Below are 22,340 nucleotides of genomic sequence, written 5' to 3'. Positions count from 1 at the left end.
AGTGAAAGATAAAAAAACAAAGAAAAAACTCTTTAAAAATGTCAGAAACTGCTGTACTGTATTATGCTACGCATTGACATTGACAGCCAGGTCGCAGCTACGTACTAAGTTGTACTGGGTAAATTTAATGAAAATTAGAAAAAAGTCGCGCTTATTTATTACTTAGAAAAATAATTCTCGCTTCAAAATGAAGACACGATTCAATACTTACGATATAATATGCATGGTCACCGAACTACAGAAGTAAGTAACCTTTTTTTGTTAGCCTTGTAAGATTTTGTTTAGTTTCACGTTTTGCAATAAAAGACTTTGTGTTGAAATTAAGACCAAACAACCTTATCAAAGTAAATACCTATTATCTGTACAGATGCTAATTAACTTGTTAAGTTAGGTATTATGCTAACCCTTTTCCATTTCCAGGCATAGTAGATATAGCAACCAGACCATATAATAATAAATGTACACAAAAATTCGACCTTGCTAAATTTACAATATGTTACAAAATCACTTGAAGTTGTTTTGTTAAACAGATTACAGAAAATTGTTTAACAGATGTTTTTTTTTCATTTATTTAGAGACCTAACTTAACTCAAAACTTTAATTTTAAATTTTATCCTGTACTACTTTTACAGGTTGATAGGTATGCGAGTGAACCAGGTCTACGACATAGACAACAAGTCATACCTGATTCGTCTGCAGCGATCTGAAGAAAAAGCTGTGTTGCTTCTGGAGTCCGCTAGTCGGCTGCACACCACACACTTTGAATGGCCAAAGAATGTAGCACCCTCTGGGTTCACCATGAAGGTATGCAGAGATTAGAAATTACCTATTTGTACTGTTAAATTTCAAATACTTTTAAATTTACTGTGAGAGGTTTGTAGTCATATCATAGTCTTAATAATAAATGCAAATAATAAGTAAGCATATAAATATGTAATAAGTGGGTGGATCAACTAGTACTTGTTGCTATTCTATTCCGTTAGCGAGGAGACAAAAGTAGTACAGCTACAGTTTAATAGAAGAAATGACACATTATACTAACATGCTTATTAGATAACCATTTATAGAAAAGGGCTTAAAACTATCACAAAAATGTGTGTTTGGCAAATTTTAATCCTATAAACTTACGGTGACTCAGGAGCCCGTAACTATAGCAACCAGTGAAAAGAAAAAGTTGATCAACCCAAGTATAAAAATAATGAGTATGTTTGTCTGTAGTAAAAGTTTTGCTAAGTAGCTAGGCTAGCTGGGCTACTTCAATAAAATTGTTGTCACTTGTATTTTGTAGGTTAAGAAGCAGTTCCTTTAGAATAATGTTATATTAAAACAAGTGTTACTTCTTCACAGCTCCGAAAGCACCTGAAAAACAAGCGTCTTGAGAAACTTTCCCAGCTTGGTATCGATAGGATAGTCGACTTGCAGTTTGGCAGCGGAGAGGCTGCATACCATGTCATATTGGAACTCTATGACCGTGGTAACATTGTGCTGACTGACTACGAATGGACAATATTGAATGTGCTCAGACCACATGTTGAAGGGGATAAAGTCAGGTTAGTATCTGGGTGGGTCATCTATTTCTTGTTATTCTGTCCCGTCAGCGAGGGGACAAAAGTAGTGCAGTTTAATAGAAGAAATGTTGTGTCGCATTATACTAACATGCTTATTAGATGACTAATTATAGAAGGGGCTTTAAACTACCACAAAAATGCATGTTTGGCAAACTTTTAATCCTATAAACTTACGGTTTAAAGAGTGACTCAGGAGAACGTTAACATAGCAACAAGTGTTTTTTTTTTTTTTTTTTTTTATGGAACAACACTTTTTATGCACTTAATCATTCGCTTAGCATCATCTCTTGCGTATGTATCGCCCACATCTGGCTGGTATGCTTTACTACAGGGGCAAACACTATTTGACTTATTCATAGCTTTGTTTTTATTATTATCTGCAATCAGTCGCAATATTGTAATCAGTTTTTTTTTGAAGGAGAAATTGGCATGATCCAATTTTCGTCACAATGTTTCCTTGTAGTAAATTTCAGGATAGTATGCGTCGGTGATACTACCGCGGTAACTAGCATTTTCCATAAGGAATAATTTCCTCTGTACTTACAGTACTAACATTGTACTGTTCTGACAGTGATAATTATACCTTATGGAAAATGCTAGTTACGCGGTATTCCAGTATCACCGACGTCTGGACCTAAGTTTCTATAGCACCAAGAATTTTCTTATTATGACCTATATCTAGTTTAGAAATGACAAATAAGAATCACTCATACACCACAATACTAAGCTACTACCGCTTTTAATGAGTGGCTACCCCTTTTTCAGGTTTGCTGTGAAAGAGAAGTACCCTCTAGACAGAGCAAAGTCGAACTTTGAGCCGCCCGATGAAGAAGGCCTGAAGAAAATTCTGGCTAACAGCAAACCTGGAGACAACCTGAAGAAAATACTAAATCCTAATCTTGGTAATTATCTTATTTTTACCTGTTTAATGTTTGTGAAGTTCCCGATCCACACTGGGCCCGCATGGCAACTAGTCCAAGCCCCCTTATTCTGCGAGGAAGCCTGTACGCAGTGGACATATATAGGCCAAAGTTGTATATGGGTCAATTAACTTTTTTTTATCACTCATTGCTATAGTTACGTTCTCCAGAGCCACTCTTTAAACCGTAAGTTTATAGGATTAAAATTTGCCAAACATGCATTTTTGTGGTAGTTCTAACTCCCTTCTATAATTGGTTGTCTAATAAGCATGTTAGTATAATGTGTCATTTCTTCTATTAAACTGTACTGCTTTTGTCCCCTCGCTGACAGGACAGAATAACAATAAGAAATAGTTGATCCAAGATCCAATCCAAAAGAAAAAAAAACTAAAAGAATTTCTTTGCTCACCAGCAACCTTATGATACCACATGTTAGAGGTCTAGGTCTCATGGTGTACGGTTGTGCTGCTCTGAAGATGAGCTCTGGTTGAGTTCGAAACCGGTCAGTTTAGTGTGGTGGTGGTGATAGATGGGTGTGTGATTTGTGTGTGTTCACATAAAGTGTTCGCATAAACTTTGCTATCATAAGGTCGCAGGTGAGCAAAGAAATTCTTTTAGTGCATTTCATTGATATGGAGCTCCGCAAAGTAACTCCTGAATCAATAAAGGCTGACCAGAATTATAAAAAACCTCGCCATATTGCGGAAAACCAATAGAACTAATTTCTTGCACTGGCAACACTAAATTCAAATGTCATCTGTATATTGCTGTCAAAGTTTAACGTTAAGTTCTTGTACCCAAATCGTTGTCTGGAAGAGATCGCTTTTAAGCGATAAGACCGCCTATTGTCTACCCTGAATCTAAGTGTTTATATTATAAGTTTTTTGTACTGATTTATGGTGTGCAATAAAGAATATTTGTATTGTATTGTTGTTTGCGCGTGGTATTTTGTGGTTTGCCGAAAATTATCCATAAACTTGAAAGGAAAATGATTCACAATGCATAAAAGTATTTGTCATAGAAACAGTCTGAGGGATTATAAAATATTCCTTTAAATAACATCACCAACACCTTTGTCAATATGACTGGTAGGTATCGTATAGTAAGTGTAAAGAATGTTGCAATATAAAACGTAGATGAACTGCCCTCGCGTCAAGTTTTTTATATTCCTGGTCAGCCTTTAAATAGTGATCCACCCATGTGTGTGTAGTCTTGGCCTTGAAAATAATTCCCAACTTGTAATTCTTTGTTACAATGATGTTGTCTTTACTAATATTCCTCTTTCATCAGAATACGGTCCAGCCATAATAGACCACGTGCTCCTGGAGCAGGGTTTGACGGGCAACATGAAGGTCAGCTCGGACCCCAACAAGGGGTTCTTCGCGGAGCGGGACCTGCCCAAGCTGGCTGCGGCCGTCAAGAGGGCTGAGGAACTCCTGGCCAGCGCACAGAAGGAAGTAGCTAAGGTGAGATGATGATGGTACTTTATTTTAAACTCCCTACCAGGGTGTCCACTTTCTGGAAAGTCAGGGAAAAGTCAGGGACGCTCAAGGTGGTCAGGGAAAGTCAGGGATAATCAGGGAAATTTACTAGAAATCCAGAAAGTCAGGGAAACTTAGCTCGATATTTTGACACCAGTCGTTCCAGTTCTGGGCGACATATTATAGAGTGGCACTATAAAAACAGTCAACAACCATCAGCCAAATATGTGGTCTACCACCCTTAAGTTGATATTCGTTTGCATGTCATAAAACAATAATGCCAATAGACGTGTCTTTCACTTTGAAAGTTCGATTTTAGCGACATATTCGGCTGGTGTCATCAAGAATGTAATCACTTTTGGTCTGGACTTATTTTTGTGTACATGATTGGTCAGGGTTTTTTTTTAGGATTTGTAGTGGGTGCCTACGCAAAATGAGGGATGTTAGATATATAAGTTTGACGCTAATGTCTGTCTGTCTGTGCCATCTTAGCTCTCAAATGAATGGTTAGATTTCGGTGCGGTTTCTTTTACGTGAAAGCGAATATTCTTGGGGTGGTTCTTAGCAATGTTTCTTCAAAGTGGGTTCAGCCGTTTTCGGGATATTTCACTTTTAAATGACAATGCACTGTTTATCGGGTCTAGCTTAGTATCTCAAGTATTGTAATGACTAGACTAGGCCTCGCTTGCATGAAGTATTAGCAGCCGGCTAAATTGGAATTCTGTAATTCTCTCTCTCCCTCTATTTATCTATCCCTCTTTCTCTTCTCGCGCTCTCTCTCATTCCGGGATTTTACACGCGTAAACGCGTAATTATGTGGAAATACTCAATTTACTTACCCAATTTTAACCATGTCAGTTTATGTTTTAAATTGTCAGCGATGCTATTGTTATTTAACTTGCGAGGTAAATCTTGATCTGTATTAGAGAGAGATAGAGAGAGAGAGAGAGAGAGAGAGAGAGAGAGAGAGAGAGAAACATTTATTTACACATAAAAATACATTAGATGGAAAAAAATAAAAATAACATCGAATAGTATATTGATGTCCTCCATGTCGTGTCCGACAAAGGCGAACCTTTAGGCTTGTTTATTATGTGCCCGAATATCGCTGGAAAAGCCAAACTTAGTCTTAAAGGTCCTATTACAGGGCGCGCAATGTAATTGACCACTATCGTTATACGTGTAAGTGTAGGAAGGTCTCGGGCGGGCATCGAATAGTATAAAGTGGACCCCACTCAGCATAGTGTTACGGCAAGGCGCAACGCTGCCTACAATTACAATTGCCTCATTGAATTTTTCACCTGTAATTATTCTCTTTAACCCTTTATAGAGCAAGGCTTTTTTCGCGCCAATCTTTCTCACAATCTATCCTATAAGTTCTTGAAGCTTTGAATAGGTTATAACAGTATGTGAACTTAATTTTGAGTCTTATTATTCATTGTGGACAACGTCTTATGGTTGCAAGAGCGACCGTTGCCCTATAAAAGGTTAAACATCTCACGTAACCAATTATTATTTCCTACCAGGGTTTCATAACCCAGAAGAAGGAGGAGCGTCCGAACCCCACGGGAGATGGCAAAGACTTCTTCATTACCAACGTGGAGTTCCATCCGATGCTTTACAATCAGCACCAGAAACAGCCGTACGCGGAATATGACAGTTTTGACAGAGCTGTCGACGAGTTCTTTTCGGCTCTGGAAGGACAGAAGATTGATTTAAAGGTATGTAATGAATGCTCGTTGAAATGGCAATGGACAGGCATAGCATGAAGAATAGATGGCCGTTGGGGCAGAAAAGTGGATCGGGAAACGCAGCGTAGGACGTCCACCAACGAGATGGACGGATGGCTAGTTAAAGCCGGGGGTTCTAGGTGGATGTAGACCGCTTCTATGATATGATGATGATGATGAAGATACAAAGAGATTGGTAGAGCACCGCAATGTATTGGTACTGGAATAATGTCAAAGGTCATTAGTAATCATTTCTTCTAGTCTGGAACTGTACTTATTGTACTCTACCCAGATCAACTCAGCACCCCTTCTAGACAGGCTTGCCAGGTGTATGGTATTTTAACGAACCGTTCGGTATTTTAGCACTGTGTTCGGTGTTCGGTATAAAAAAATACCGAAGTATGGGCGGTTCGGTATTTTTTTTCTGATAATTTTTTCTCCCCAATAAACGATTCAATTGTCAGATTTTACGCAATCGACAATCGATGTTGTCGCTTCGTGTGTTTTTTTTTGCTCACTGTTCGGTATTTATTCGAAAAATACCTAGCAACCCTGTTTCTAGATATGGCTAGTGAAGTGGAACATTTTTGTTTTTAGGTGAGTTGCCAAAAGAGATAAAAGCGCCAGGGCTAGGTTCTTGCTTTGGTTTACATTTTATAAATTTACAAACGTTATTGTGGGTGGATTATACAAAATGGAGGCGTGCAGTAGAAAAAAATCCCGGACGACTGAGAGGGGAGGCCCAGACAGTGCCGAACTCTCACCGGGCAAACCCGTCTGCACGTCCCAAACTCCCTGGAACTTACCTCGGGACTCTCCTTCCTCTCTCGGAGGGGTTTCTTATCTACCTCCAGAGTCCTGCTTCAGCCATTTGCTGGAAAGCCATGCATTCTTACGTTAGGCTCCGCAGGGTGCTTGGGTCGGTCTCTTTTGTTGATCTCCATTGGTTTCTTAATTGACCGACATCAGTGTAACCAGCGACAGCCTTACCCATTGCGAGGCTCCGGGCGGCAGGTCTTTGCGAGGCTCTTTGTCCTTCATGAAAAGTATGTGATGCGAAAATATAGTAAAAAAATGTATATTTTGTTTAAATTTGCTTGGATTGTTGACAAGAGCGAGGCCCGGGGGATTGCTCTATTCGCCACCCCCTAAGGCCGCCGCTGAGTGACATTAGATATATTTCAGCATGAGTCCATTTGATTTAATATTTAATTTACTCATCTCTAACCAGACGATCCAAGTTGAACGGGAAGCAATGAAGAAACTACAAAACGTGCGAAAGGACCATGAGAAGCGCGTTACGGAGCTCGAGCAGGTGCAAGTGACAGACAGGCAAGCGGCTGAACTTATATCGCGCAACGAGCCCTTGGTCGAGCAGGCGAGGTTAGCCGTGCAGGCTGCCATTGCTAACCAAGTGAGTTTTAGCCACTGTTCTACCATTTAAGGTATTTTTTAATCAAGTTAAGAATATTCATATTCCTCCCTCATGCATATAGTAAATTCCTGAAAATATATTAAGTTTTGTATAGATCATATAAGACACGATCCAAAATTGACCCTTGGGGTATTCAACTTTTTTGAGATACGGTTTTTTATGTAAAAAAATATATTCATGAACTGATTCTATTGAAAAGCTGCCCACTATTTAGAACGCCATCGTATCAACGAATTTGCAATAACACAAATAGTATTAAACAATTATTTTTAGCTTTGAAACTGTCTAACGGCTTATTCAAGTTTTTATGGCACTAAAGTGAATGATGGAATGTAAGTAATATAAGTGATTGCTGGTGTGCATTTTTCGCGATGGTTCAATAGTGTGTGTGAAGTTCCCAATTTACACTGGACCTGCTTGGAAACTACGACCCAAGCCTTCTCATTTTGAGAGGAGGCCTATGCCCAGCAGTGGGACGCATATAGGCTGGGATGATGAATGACAATTTGTAATGAGTTAAGAACCCCCGATAAAACAATAATCAGATAGTGACATCCTGGTGGTCCGGCCAGGATCGTCTCCGCAGATGGGAACTCCTCAATGGTTAATGGCATCAACTTGAAATTTGGTACGGGTAGTTTAGACGACAATGCAAGTACAGTCAACAAAAAGTACAGTCAGCAGAAAAAGTTTGTATTATATGTTTTATTAACTGCTGCCGAGCACACTCTAGAGACAACAAGGACTTTAGTAACCATTTGACTGAACATTCAGATGTCATGGGACGACATCAAGGAGCTGGTAAAGACAGCGCAAGAGAACGCGGACCCCGTAGCGTCCTGCATCAAACAGCTGAAACTGCAGACCAATCACATCACGCTGCAGCTGACCGACCCGTACGACGATGAGGACGTCCAGCCCATGTGCGTCGACATCGACCTCTCGCTCACTGCCTTCGCTAACGCCAGGAAGTAAGTTGTCACCACGGAATGAGGGCTATCGCGAATGAATTCGCCGCTAGAGGCGCTAGTGTAGCGTGAGGTCTCCGAAATGTCAAATCTCATAGTTTTTGGTTGAGCTACGCGGGTTTATTTATAATTAGAATAATTTGTGAATATTTTGCAATATCTGAAATTAATTATGGCAAATATGCGTTCCGGGGCAATGAATGTCTGTGTTTTGAGACAGTTTTGTCTTTCGGAAACCTTTGTCCTCCCTTTTTTCCGAACAAAACGGGGACTATGCAACACTGTGGCATGCTCGATATTTTTATGGTACGGTTTTAAGGTGTATTAAATATGATTTTAATCTAAACTTTGTTTTCACGCCCGTAATAACAGACTTTGAAAGCCATACTTAAAAACCTTACGCAACAGTGCGCCATCTAGTGAGACAAAAAACGATAGCCCTCACTGGGTAAAATTCAACTGCAAAATCCGTCATCCTGTTAGGGATCATCCATTAGTTACTTTACACCTTTAACAATCTTCATCATCATCATCATCATCCCAGCCTATATACGTCCCACTGCTGGGCACAGGCCTTCTCTCAGAACAAGAGGGCTTGGGCCATAGTTCCCACGCGGGCCCAGTGCACTTCACACGCACCAATGAATTGCTTCGCAGGTTTCCTCACGATGTTTTCCTTCACCGCAAAGCTCGTGGTAAATTTCAAATGTAATACCAAATTTCATCAAAATCGGTTCATTAGTTTCGACGTGAAAGCGTAACAGACAGACAGACAGACAGAGTTACTTTCGCATTTATAATATTAATATATTAGTAGGGATTTCCACTTCATTTCAGCGATCTTTGTGTAGTACTCTGCTCTATGTTATATGCGGGTAAGGGAGTGGTGGTCTAGACCAGATCTGTGACACACTAAATTATCAAAATTGGTGTACTGTAATTTATAGACAGCCGCTCATATTACACTAGTGATAATTATGATGGCGACAACCTTGTTGATGATGTTAATAATAAATTTCAGATACTACGATCTGAAGCGGAACGCCGCAAAAAAACAGCAGAAGACGCTGGAGTCAGCCGACAAGGCGCTGAAGAGTGCCGAACGGAGGACCAAGCAGACTCTCAAAGAGGCGCAGACTATCAGCAGCATCAGCAAGGCGCGGCGCACGTACTGGTTCGAGAAGTTCTTCTGGTTCATATCTTCAGACAACTACCTGGTAAGATGGATGACGAATTTGGGAATGAGTGAAAATATAATCCTCTGAAGTCACTGACATTTAAAAAGACCAGCGCTGAGAATCGACCTAGACGTTGCTGACCTGCTTGTTATTTTGGACATTATTTCAAAATTCTTAGAATTCTTTATTCAATGAACAATTTGTACTTTATAAAGTACATTCGGACGTTATTCTTATATTAGTCCTTTATAAAGTACGCGAGGACTTAGGAGGATACATATATGTTTTGTATCATTAGTACAGTCGCCATCAGATATTTCGGAGTGTCCAAGGTGATCAAAAATATCGGAATTTGTATTTTAATACCTTGTAAATAGAAATCCTTGAAACTTGAAATTTGATATGAAAGTAACCCATATATCGTCCGTCGGGTGACAAGCAAAAATCACTAAATACCACCTAAAGTCAAGCGGAATAATCAAACTACGCATAGCATGGTAAGGTTGCTTGCCACCCGACGATATGGCAGTTATGGTAAATTATGAAATATTTTTTTGTCTATGTCAGTAACTAATCTAAAATGACCCCACAGTTCGTTTAATTAGCTTAAGAGCAGGGCTATGCTCTCACTGGATATTCATAGACGCTCGTACCTACAAATTTGTACGGAACCCTCGGGCACGAGTCCAATTCGCAGTTGGCCAGTTTTCTATACTTTTTTATCTATAATTTATCCCCTAGGTGATAGGTGGTCGCGACCAACAACAGAACGAGCTTCTGGTGAAGCGCTACATGCGGGCGACAGACATATACGTGCACGCGGAGGTGTCTGGCGCCGCCTCCGTCATCATCAAGAACCCGGCGGCCGCGCCCGCGCCCGTGCCGCCGCGGACGCTCGCTGAGGCCGGACAGGCCGCCGTGGCCTACAGGTTACACATACAAACTAGATAAGACTGGATAGGGATAAAATTCAAATCATTTACTCAGTAAATAGGCCGCAATGGGCACTTTTACACGCAATTTTTTATACTACCAGCGCTTTCGGAAAGACCATCATTGCCAAGAAGAATGCGCCGCAAGAAACTTGGCAGAAAGTCATTTTATCACAATAAAATATTTACAAATAAAATACTTATAAGCTACTGTGTAAAATTAAAGAAAATAAATAAAAAAAAGAATAATAATAATTATTATAGGATAAGTTCGCCTTTGTACATATATCTCATTGTTTGTCAATTGTGTTTGTTTACTTATTTTGTACATAAAGAGTTTACATAAATATGTACATACATACTGTTTAAAAAAATATATACCTCGTTGAGTTTCTTGCCGGAATCTTCTCAACAGAGGTTTTTCCGAACCGGTGGTAGTTTTTTTTTGACATTCATAAGTGCTTGTTATAGCCTAAATTGAATAAAGATATTTTGACTTGACTTTGACTTTGATACAAACCGTACTTTTTGTAATGCTGCATTTACACTCTCGTGTAAGGTCGTGTTCGACTAGACTCTTGCCAAAAATGGCTCCCCAATCGCCATAGGTGTGCTCTATAAATTTGATTTTATTCCACGATTTCCCTAGGATCCCATCATCAGATCTAAACTTAGGTGACATCGAAAACACCACAAGCTCAGACCCAGAGTACCCTTTCGAATAACAAAAAAATATCTGAATCGGTTCACAATTGACTGAGAACTCGGTGAACATTAAAAAAATAAAAATACTGGCACAAAAAACCTCCTGACTTTTTTGCAGGCGCGCTAAAAAATTAGACGTACAGATTGCGCATAATCTTTTAACTTCGCAATTTTTATCCAAAAAGTATGTATTTCACTTTCTTCCTCATTAGCTTCGTAAACTTCAGTAAGCTAGTTGAGACAGAGCAAAATATAGTATCAGTTCCGCCTTGTCGTTCAGTTTGACCAGTATGATTTAAGACAACCCTATTTTAGCTTACCGGTGACACTTGGTAATATTATCATCCCGGAAAATTGCGATGCTCGTTGATTTCGCTAGAAACAGTTACTAAATAAATGTACATGATTTTAGAAAATGATAGCTGTGTTAATTAGTTTTACTGACTAAACATTATTTGTGCAGCGTGGCGTGGGAAGCGAAAGTGCTGACCAGCGCGTGGTGGGTGCACGCGCACCAAGTGTCCAAGTCCGCGCCGACGGGCGAGTACCTCACCACCGGCTCCTTCATGATACGAGGGCGCAAAAACTATCTGCTGCCGCAGCATCTTGCAAATGGGGTTCAGTTTTATGTTCCGGGTGAGTTGCTTTTTTTTGTTTGGGACCCGCATGTGTCACGCCAAGTGTCCATGTCCGCGCCGACGGGCGAGTACCACACCACCGGCTCCTTCATGATACGAGGGCGCAAAAACTATCTGCTGCCGCAGCATCTGCAAATGGGGTTCAGTTTTATGTTCCGGGTGAGTTGCTTTTTTTTTGTTGGGACCCGCATGTGGGTCACGCCAAGTGTCCATGTCCGCGCCGACGGGCGAGTACCTCACCACCGGCTCCTTCATGATACGAGGCGCAAAAACTATCTGCTGCCGCAGCATCTGCAAATGGGTTCAGTTTTTGTTCCGGGTGAGTTGCTTTTTTTTTGTTGACCCGCATGTGGGTCACGCCAAGTGTCCAAGTCCGCGCCGACGGGGCGAGTACCACACCACCGGCTTCTCATGATACGAGGGCGCAAAAACTATCTGCTGCCGCAGCATCTGCAAATGGGGTCAGTTTTATGTTCCGGGTGAGTTGCTTTTTTTGTTGGAACCCGTATGTGGGTCACGCCAAGTGTCCAAGTCCGCGCCGACGGGCGAGTACCACACCACCGGCTCCTTCATGACACGAGGGCGCAACTATTTAATGCCGCAGCGATGGGGCTCAATTTTATGTTCCGGGTGAGTTACGGCGGCTTTTTAGCTGGGACCCACATGTGGTTCACACTAAGTGTCTTTGCTTTACGGGCGAGTACCTTACCACCGGCTCCTTGATGATACGATGGCGAAAGAACTATCTACTGTCGCAGCATCTGCAGGTTCAGCTTCATCTTCCGGGTGAATTACGGCGTTTTCTTAACTGGGACCCACAAATGGGGCACGCCAAGTGTTCAAGTATTCGCTGACGGGCGAGTACCATAAGCTCCCGCATGATTCACGGACAGAAGGATAACTTACTGCTGGAAATGGGGTGTAGTTTTATGTTCCGGGTGCATTACGGCGTTTTTGTATCTGGGCCCCCCATGTGGTACAAACTAACCCCCTTATTCATAAAACTTAACAAGCCTATGTTAACTAACAAATGCTTTGTCCCTTTCTAACAAATACAAATGTCGAAGTGACAGATAAGGACAAACGAATTTTAGCGGCATTTTAACTAAAATAGGTTTGATTGTCGTTTATGAATAAGGGGGTAAGTGTCCAAGTCTTCGCTAATGGACGATTAGATGACTCAACGTCGGCTCCTTAACGAGACGGGCGGAAGAACTAATAATTATCGGAGTATACCTAGTGCCAACCACGAAGACGCGTGATTTTGTCAAAATTAGACATTAATGACATTGTAATAAGAACCACGGCACGCGTCATCGTGAATGACTCTACCTATAGACACATTAACTTGTATATTAAGAAGAGTTCTATTAGACCATTCTTTTTATGGAATAATCGAGAAAAACTAACAAAAATGCAATGTTGCCAGCTCAGCAGGTATAAACGCTCTTAAACTCAACTTATGTTATGAGTGTCCATGGCCGGCGGAGATTTCTTCCCATCAGGTAACCCGCCTGCTCGTTACCCTCCTGTTATATAAAGAAACCATATATTTTGCTCAGCTGGAGGACAGCTGCATCGAGAAACACCGCGACGAGCGCAAGTCTGTAATCCCCGACGACGCGTCGGACGCCGCCTCGCTCGCGTCCGACGCTGTCTCGCTCGCACCCCCCGCGTCGGAGCAGGACGAGCAGGACGAAGAGATCGCGGTGTCTGATGACGGTGAGGGAACTATACCTGTGGTAATTTTGTTTAGGAATTCAATGAGTTTGGTAAGGGTGAAAGAGAGTGTTAAAATATAATTAAGCAAGCCGGCGGGAATCGTGTTGTATAAAGCCTGCGCCACTGCTCCACACTCAAGTACCTTGTCTCTGTATATCTTCTGAAAGATTTATACAAACGTTCAAAGACGCAGTGACAGCGACAAGGTAATAAAGTGAAATATCTTGACTTTGACTACAGGAGGAATTGTTCTCAAGTATTGTTAAACTAATAAAAAGGTACAGTACCACCGGCATTTTAGGTTCTCCCTACACCCATCGACGCGATAGGTGTGGCGATCAAAAAAAGGCTGACAATGAGAAAGAAAAAAAAACTGTTCTGTGTTTCGAGTTTCGAACCGCATTAGCAAACTAGTTTAATTGTACGTCCATTTCAGACGGTTCGGATGAGGAAGAAAAGGACAAAGAGAAGGGTTGGCCGAAGCCCGCGGCGGACAAAACTGGATGACATCGACGAAGACAGCGAGGACGAGGCCTTCCCCGACACTCATATTCAAGGTATAGGGAAAACCAGCCAAGCGTGTATCTGACGCGCAATGAGAGTACCACACACAGGGCCGGCTTACCATGACAGGAAATGCAATTCTTGTAGCTCCTTTGTAGTCGTTTGAAGCCTCGGCTTGTTTCTAGTTCAATGAAATCATCTGACATGTGTTGTAAGAAATCAATGATCCTTATTATTGAGGATACTTTCCGATAAAGTGTGTCACACTATGAAACATTTCCAAATTCTTTCGTCCGCGCGCGGAGCCCCTAGCACAAAACAGATAGGTACAGAAGTCAATCTCATGTATGTACTTCAGTTTCATACCTAAGGTTGTCAGCTATGGCTTATGGCACTCGTATCTAGTTGTTGGATTTATTGTTGAGAATGAAACGGGAAGAATGAAATATAAATTAATAATAACTAAAATATTTTAATGTTAATGTCATTGTTATATTACAAATTTGTCACAGAAAATATCTTGCGACGATTTCGACATTGGCGAAATGCACGATTTTAAACTGTAATAAATTCGCATTCTCCATTATTGCACAAAAAAGTTCACAGACGCGTGTCTCGAGCGGATGGCACTCGCGCTCGCACTGGTCCCAACCGGTCCGAGATATCGTGTCCGTGAGCAGTGTCTATGTGTGCGTTGCTCGAGCGCACTTTGTATGTAGATTGATTTCTGAACCTATCTGTTTTGTGCCCTTAGGCAGTTCCCTACTCTGCATTATGGTTAAATGCGGCATACACAAGTATACATACTTAATATTTATAACTTTATATTCCGTTACTCCATTTAAGATATGAAACCCTAAACCTCCGTTTCCACCAGACATGTGCGAGGGTTGTGTTGCGAGGATTGTGTTTTTCATGAACCAATAGAACGCTTCATTGGTTAGGCTCATAATGTTTATTGCGCAAAAGACGGTACAATAGAAAAAAACTTAAGATAATAATGTCCCCTCGCAAAATGTCCCTTTGTCCCTTTCGTAAAAGGTCCCTTTTATAAATGTCCCATTCTCAAAACGACCTCTGCAAAATGTCCTGTTCTCAAAATGTCCCGCCAAAATTACGTCCCGTTCGCAAACGTCCTTTCGCAAAATGTCCTGTTCGCAAACGTCCCTTCCGCAAAATGTCCTTCCTTTCAATCCATGAGAGAGAGCCTAATTTCTTTATTTAAACAAGAATTTTGCAGGCGGGACATTTTGCGAAAGGGACGTTTTGCTAATGTGACATTTTATAGACGGACATTTTGCGAAAGGGGCTTTTTCAGAAGGGCCATTTGCGAAAACAATGGGACGTTTTGAGAAAGGGACGTAATGTGAATGGGTATTTTGCTTAAGGGGCATTTGTGAAAGGGACGTAATTTTGGTGGTGGGACATTTTGCGAGTGGGACATTATGAGCCCTAACCGCTTCATTTAACTCGCCTCGTTCCGTTCAGCTGTATCAGCTAGAGATGTTCTGTGTGACGATAGGTAAAAGAAGCGTTTCTATTGGTTAATGAGAAACACATTTCTCGCAACACATCCTTGCACACCCCACCGACTCCACTAGGTGGACTGATGGCATCGTGAGAGTTACGGACAACCGGTGGATGCAAGTGGCGAGTTGTCGTTCATTGTGGCGTTCTAAGGGGGAGGCCTTTGTTCAGGGAGAACGTCTTCTGGCTGATGATGATGATGATGATCCTCGGACATCTTTGGAGGCAACGCTGCCTAAAAAACAGAAAAAAATATTTCACACATACGAGTATTGTTGTAAAACTTGTTTGTTCATACAGATCGACCACGGAACTGGGGAAGTGATCATGAAGTCAAAGACGCGCACCATGTCAGAGGTGTCAGACAGGAGTAAGTAGAGAGAGATGTTTATTTACATATTTTCGTTCGATATACGGGGTAAAGTACAATGGGAAGGAAAAGTAGTAGAACATCGAATATTATTGTTTTAAAGAAGAAACGTTTCTTATTTGTTACATATTAAAATACAATGGGAACGAAACCACCAATTAAATGTTCCCATTAAAATAAAAAATAATAATTTTAACTTAATAATAAACTAAATAGGTAATTAAAAAATTAAAAGAATTATATTCAATATATTGAATGCCTTTCATATTTAACAATCTTACTATAATGACATCTACAATTTGGAATATTGGTGATCGATACACCATCACACAAGAGATTTACATTTTATAGGCGACGACAAACCGTCGTTCCCCGCGCTACCAAAGAAGACCGGCAAGAAACAGAACAGCAAAGAACATAAGAAAGACCCGAAGCAAGAAGAGAAGAAGGAACCGACCATCAAGAGGGGGCAGCGCAGCAAGCTCAAAAAGATCAAAGAAAAATACAAAGACCAGGACGAAGAGGATCGCGCGCTCATGATGGACTTACTTCAGGTACACAACCACAGCACACATATAGGTAAAGAACTTAACCCCTCGTATGCGGGAGCCGTTTCAGAATTTGACACCTCGGTGCGGCAACTTTAGATTTGGAGCGTATCCGTGCTTTACGCAGTTCATGAACTGGCACGGATACGCGTCTAAGCATACGAGGGGTTAAGAAGATGACCCGTTGTATTAGTAACCTGTAACGTAAACATTTTACGCACACACAAAAAGCGTCAAAACATATTTCATTTTTATCTTAATTTTTTTTCTGAGTTCTAAATTCGAATCAGGTCACCAATGACCTATCAAACCAAGCAAAGCTTGTGTACAGTAAATATCTCGTGCATAAATATCGACTCTATTTCTAGGGCCGGAAGGACGTGTCAGATATTTTGCACGCTCCGCTGTGGCAGATATTAATACTGGTGACTGTACTAGGCATAGACTAAACATACTTATATAGATAAATACATACTTAAATACATATTAAACATCCAAGACCCGAGAACAAACATTTGTATTGTTCACACAAATATCTGCTCCGGCCGGCAATCGAACCCAGAACCTCAAGCTTCGTAGTCAGGTTCTATAACCACTTGGCCATCCGGTCGTCTAAATTAAAATTCACTGACCACAAGTTGCGGGAGTACATTCCACTAGTACGATAGGTTAAGAAATGTTTTCTAGACTGTTGACTTTTGCGTGAATGTTAACTTGTGTACTTAACTTAATTGTTGGGAGAGAAAAGTCATCGAGTGACTACCACAAAGCAGAGGGGCTACTACGGAAATCGAAGTTCGTGTCGTACAGTCACCAGCACCATATCTGACACAACAAACGTGCATAAATATCTGATACGACTCTATTTCTAGGGCCGGAAGGACGTGCCAGATATTTTTGCACGCTTCGCTGTAGCAGATATTAATGCTGGTGACTGTACCGTCCCTTTCACTCTCGCATTAAATAATGTAAGCGTCAGCGGGACAGCAACATACGAAGTTTGAATTTCGCACTTCGTAGTAGTCTCAGAAGACGAAGAGTTAGCAGATTTATTGGGGCGCTCGAACAGGGAGGCTTATTATGATTGGTATTTTGGAGTATTTTTGTATTTTTTATTTCATCTCCAAATTTGTTACTTTTACAGGTATCCCGTGAAACCATATCGAAAATACAAACTGAGACATGGATGCACAGAAAAACCAGAAAAAGAGGCCAGCGCTGGGAATCGAACCCAGGTCCTCAGCAATCCGTGCTGAGACCTGCTGACGTGCCGGATTGCTGAGGACCTGGGTTCGATGCCCAGCGCTGGTCTCTTTTTCTGGTTTTTCTGTGCATCCATGTCTCAGTTTGTATTTTCGATATGGAGGCTTATGTTCAGCAGTTGCCGTGACATGACTGAGACTTAACTTTTATGAAATACAACTTGTGTATTACACAAGTAACAATTAAACTTTAAACCCGATTCATCTTACAGTCTGCGAACACCAAGGACACGAAGAAGTCTCAAAAGAAGGCTCTGGCGAAGGCGAAGCCTGGTAAAGCGGCGCGCGGGCCCAAGATCCCGATGCCCGCGCCGCAGATACTGGAGGCCGAGGACGACGACGCGGAGCCCGAGCCCGACGCGGAGCCCGAGGTAACAGGGGCTCTTTTAAAACTTGGGCTTAGAGTCATGAAATTTGGCATGGTTATTTTTAATGCAATGTCAATGAAAACCACGACTTCGTTTTCGTGAATTGCCACGGGAATTTCGCTTCTTACTTCTTCGCAAAATCTCGAAAAAATTTAAATTTAGATTTAAGTTTTGATTTAGATTATAGATAGGGATATTTCAATTCGACTGCTGCTGTTTCTAAATTTAGACCCTGGTTTCTCTGGCCGGCGACCTACCCGCCGCCGGTGACGTTCCAGAGAAACCACCCTCGAACAATCCCGAACAAAACATTCGAACGTCGTCGGTCGCGGGAACGCTCGGTCACCGGTCGCCGGCGGCGGGTGGTCAGAGTAACCAGTGCCCTACGCGTCCGAAGCCGCGGTTAAACACTAGTACAGATCTAATGGTTTGGGATTAGATTGCAGCACATTTATGAGCTCCGACTGCTGAAATACAGGTTTACACCTAGTTTGGCAACCTGTGGCCTATTTTATTTACCATTTTGTCTAGTTACTACATATACTCTTATTAGTCTGATATACTTATACCAGCAGGCTTATTTTTTGCAGGTGGTAGGACCTTGTGCAAGGTCCGCCCGGATTGCTACCACCATCTTGCTCGCTAATCCTGCCGTGAAGCAGCAGTGCTTGCACTGTTGTGTTTCGTGGAGAATAAGACAGCCGGTGAAATTACTGGCACTTGAGATATCCCATTTTAGGCCTCTAGGATTGCAACGCATCTGCAATACCCCTGGTGTGTGTTGCAGATGTTTATGGGCGGTGGTGATCTCTTACGATCAGGTGACCCACTTGCTCGTTTGCCAATCAGCCTAATAAAATAAAAAATAAATTATGGAAATAAAGAATTATTATTAAATTATTATTATTATTGAATAATGTTTTGCTATCGTATTTGGTCGGATAAGTTCTTATTTATCTTGCTCTCTCAAATAGCTTCAGTAAACTTCAGTAAGCTAGTTGAGATAGCAAGATAAATACGGACTTTACTAACAAAAAACGATGGCAAAACATTATTCACTACATGTGTATGGATGTGTTTGATTGTTCCATGGCGTTTTGCTTTGTGTGCGCAGGCGGAGCAGCAGGCGGGCGCGGGCGCGGGCGCGGGCGCGGACGCGGAGGCGCTGGCGCAGCTGACGGGCTGCCCGTTCGCGGAGGACGAGCTGCTGTTCGCCGTGCCTGTCGTCGCGCCTTACTCCGCGCTTCACAACTACAAGTGAGTCCATAGGGCGTTTTTCCATTAGCCGGCCCGGCGCCGGCACCGATACCGGTTCCGGGGAATCAAAAATGGATGAAAATGTATGGCTCGCTTTTTTACTTACCGGCGTTGAGTCCCGCCGGCGCCGTCGCCGTCGCCGGGGTAGCAAGCTTCCCACTCGGTGCCGGCCCGCCAAAACTGCATGTTGTATTTATATGAATTGTGCTGAAGTTCGTGTCAGTACTGTACCACTCACCGGGCATAAACCGGCATCGCCACCGGCACAGTCGAAAAACGAAGCCGGTGCCGGTGCCGGATCGGCTAATAAATAATAAAATATCCCATTCCCATTACGTCCCTTTCTCAAAACGTCCCATTGTTTTCGCAAAATGGCCCTTCTGAAATAGCCCCTTTCGCAAAACGTCCCATCTGCAAAATGTCACATTAGCAAAATGTCCCGTTCGCAAAACGTCCCGTTCGCAAAATGTCCCGCCTGCAAAATGTTTAAATAAATAAAGAAATTAGGCTCTCTCTCATGGATTGAAAGGAAGGACATTTTGCGGAAGGGACGTTTTGCGAACGGGACATTTTGCGAAAGGGACGTTTTGCAAACGGGACGTAATTTATGTGACGGGACATTTTGCAGAGAGGTCGTTTTGAGAATGGGACATTTATAAAAGGGACCTTTTGCGAAAGGGACAAAGGGACATTTTGCGAGTGAGACACTATGAGGCCTAACCCTGAATAAAGATATTTTGACTTTAACTTGAGTAAGGGCAGGTCCAGCTTTAGAACCATAGGTTGGGTCACAGGGTCATATTCTAGTTATTTTTTGGCAAATAAAACATTGAACCTTATTATTTATTTAAAAAAAAACAATCAAATAACAAAATGAACTCTCCAGAAAGATATCATTAAATCAATGTGTTAAGAAAAATACCTACGGTTGTCCTAGACCCGGCCCAGGGCCCAGCCAGGTAGGTCAAGACTTCCCTCCCCATGGACCACCACATTTGACCTTGACAAAACATGTAGCCAAAAAAGTTACAATTATAAAAAAGCTTAAAAAACACCGTTTTTTTACAAGCTTTTATTTAATTTCACCTGTCCCGTTGTCTGTCTGTCTGTAATCAAATCTTGCAAGTTAAATTTGACCAACTTCCAGTAGTTGGATTGACTTGAAATTTAGTATACTTATGTAAATTGCGTGACAATACAATACCTGATCTAGTAGTGATATCCTGGTAGTCCGGCCAGGATCGTCTCCGCAGTTAATGGCATCGACTCGAATTTGGGTATACAAATGTAGTTTGGGTGACAATGATAGTCAAATCGACAAAAACCATAAACTTATTGTTTAGTTTCAATAACATTTGATTTTTACAAGTTATACTTCGAGCAACGAAAAGTAGGTACAATCAACAAAAAAAATCTGACGTAAACTTATTTCCATTTGTTTCCTCCAGGTACAAGGTCAAGCTTACCCCGGGCAACAGCAAGCGCGGTAAAGCGGCCAAAACGGCCGTCCAGGTCTTTATCCGGGACAAAACCTGCTCTCCGCGGGAAAAGGACTTGCTCAAAGCGGTCAAGGAGGAAAATGTCGCGAGGAATTTCCCAGGGAAAGTCAAGCTGTCCGCGCCTCAGCTGCATAAGCACAAGAAATGAATTCCAAACACGTTTGATACATGATGATGATTGTTTTAGTTTAAAATGTTTGGTTTTCCGATTATAGGCGGTCTCCGCCGCGGTCTTTGTTAAAAACAGAAACACAAATAGCCTTAATTTACTATTTCAATACAATACAATACAAAGACTCTTTATTTTACACCAGAAATAGTAAGCGATACAGAAAACAGATACACAGAGAAAAAAATACAGGGTAAGCAGTAGGCGGCCTTATCGCTTAGGAGCGATCTCTTCCAGCGTAAAACTATTGCGTAAAATGAAAATTTAGAACTTTAAAAGTACTTTAAAATTCTATTTTTACACTGTTGTGGGAGTAACAGCTCTAATCGTACCTATTTTAAAATACTATCACTTCTAATAACTTCACAACTCGAAAATTTACTTTGTATTCAAGAAAGTACTTTTGTTTTAAATTTTAGTTCCTTATTTATGGAGCACCAAAGAACAGTTACTGTAACTGAACTATTCAAGTTTCCAAGCCCATTTGGTAAAGAATCTGACCATTAGCTTACTTCGTTAATCTGACGATAACGAATCGAACCAAAAACTTATCTGACCGTATGATATGTGCCACTTTGGCCTATTTCAAGGATCACGGTGGAGACCGCAAACAATAAGACTCATTCTAACTCATTTATTATAATTGCGAAAGGGAGTATGTTTGTTATGTATTCGTGCTTAAAGTACTGCCGATTGTGCTGAAATTTGGCATAGAGACCCTGATAACATAGTTTTTAACCCGCAAAGTTGTAAGGTTCCCGCGGATAAACGAATTCTTCGCCGAAGAAGTCGCGAGCAACAGCTAGTTATTTATAAAGTACAATATTTTTCTATTGTTGATATCTATCTATTGTATGCGTAACTTTTTTTCTAATATTGCCTGTTCATGTCATAAGTACCTTATAATATTTCCACACAAATGCCTTCTGTTGCAACAAGAATATTTAAATACTGATATTTACAATATTGTTAATAAGTTAATAATAAAATGCAAATTGAAAAAATATATCGCATGTTATTTTATTTCCAGCAGATGATAATGTTCTTTGTCGTCATATTATATTTAAGAGCTTAGGTCTTGTCATTGGAGTAATCGCCATTCTGTATGCCTTTCTGCCAATGCTTTGAGCTCCTGATATAATACGACATTACATTATTTGTTTATTATTAACCTTCTCTTTGACTTGAGAGCGAGAAACATTTATTTACACATATTCGATACACATAAAAATACATTACATGGAAAGAATAAAAATAACATCGAATAGTATAAAGTGGGCCCCACTCAGCATATTATAGACACTGGCAAAATTGTTTACATATTTTGTACAATAAAGAGTTTACACATACATACGTAAGTCTGTGGTCTAGCAATCTCTCAAGTAGCTAATTTACAGTTCAACCTTATGGGTTATCTCTTTAATTATTGTTTTTACTAGGATTTATCTATCATGTCCAGAGGGGCAACTACGAAATTCGATAGTCGAAGTTCGTATCGTACCTACCGTCGTTCTCACTCTCGTAACGCGGGACGGCAAGATGTAGGACAGTAAGTTCGA

The 22,340-nt window shown here is 41.2% G+C and overlaps 1 protein-coding gene across 1 annotated transcript; it reads left to right on the top strand.

Annotated features, from left to right (window-relative positions):
• Nucleotides 1-56: 56 nt before the first annotated feature.
• On the top strand, nucleotides 57-21,787 carry Clbn (Nuclear export mediator factor NEMF homolog Clbn). Its single transcript, XM_074094786.1, has 19 exons — nucleotides 57-243; nucleotides 633-804; nucleotides 1,348-1,550; nucleotides 2,334-2,470; nucleotides 3,779-3,954; nucleotides 5,496-5,690; nucleotides 6,931-7,113; nucleotides 7,909-8,105; nucleotides 9,124-9,319; nucleotides 10,022-10,209; nucleotides 11,381-11,534; nucleotides 11,682-11,714; nucleotides 13,118-13,297; nucleotides 13,714-13,854; nucleotides 15,336-15,678; nucleotides 16,030-16,232; nucleotides 17,701-17,859; nucleotides 18,971-19,113; nucleotides 20,562-21,787. Exons 1-19 carry the CDS (start codon nucleotides 188-190, stop codon nucleotides 20,758-20,760), a joined length of 3,258 nt encoding a protein of 1,085 aa, XP_073950887.1. The 5' UTR covers nucleotides 57-187; the 3' UTR covers nucleotides 20,761-21,787.
• Nucleotides 21,788-22,340: the final 553 nt, after the last annotated feature.

The sequence above is a fragment of the Choristoneura fumiferana genome, chromosome 11 (assembly GCF_025370935.1).
Source record: "Choristoneura fumiferana chromosome 11, NRCan_CFum_1, whole genome shotgun sequence".
Lineage (NCBI taxonomy): Eukaryota > Metazoa > Arthropoda > Insecta > Lepidoptera > Tortricidae > Choristoneura > Choristoneura fumiferana.
The sequence above is the reverse complement of the archived record's forward strand: the minus strand, read 5'-3'. Positions and strand labels throughout refer to the sequence as shown.

Excerpts from the sequence above, each read along its gene's own strand:
- Clbn (XM_074094786.1), top strand. The coding sequence starts at position 188 with ATGAAGACACGATTCAATACTTACGATATAATATGCATGGTCACCGAA. Across the intron at positions 7,114-7,908 it reads AGGCTGCCATTGCTAACCAA|ATGTCATGGGACGACATCAA; the intron begins GTGAGTTTTAGC and ends CTGAACATTCAG. Across the intron at positions 19,114-20,561 it reads TCCGCGCTTCACAACTACAA|GTACAAGGTCAAGCTTACCC; the intron begins GTGAGTCCATAG and ends TGTTTCCTCCAG.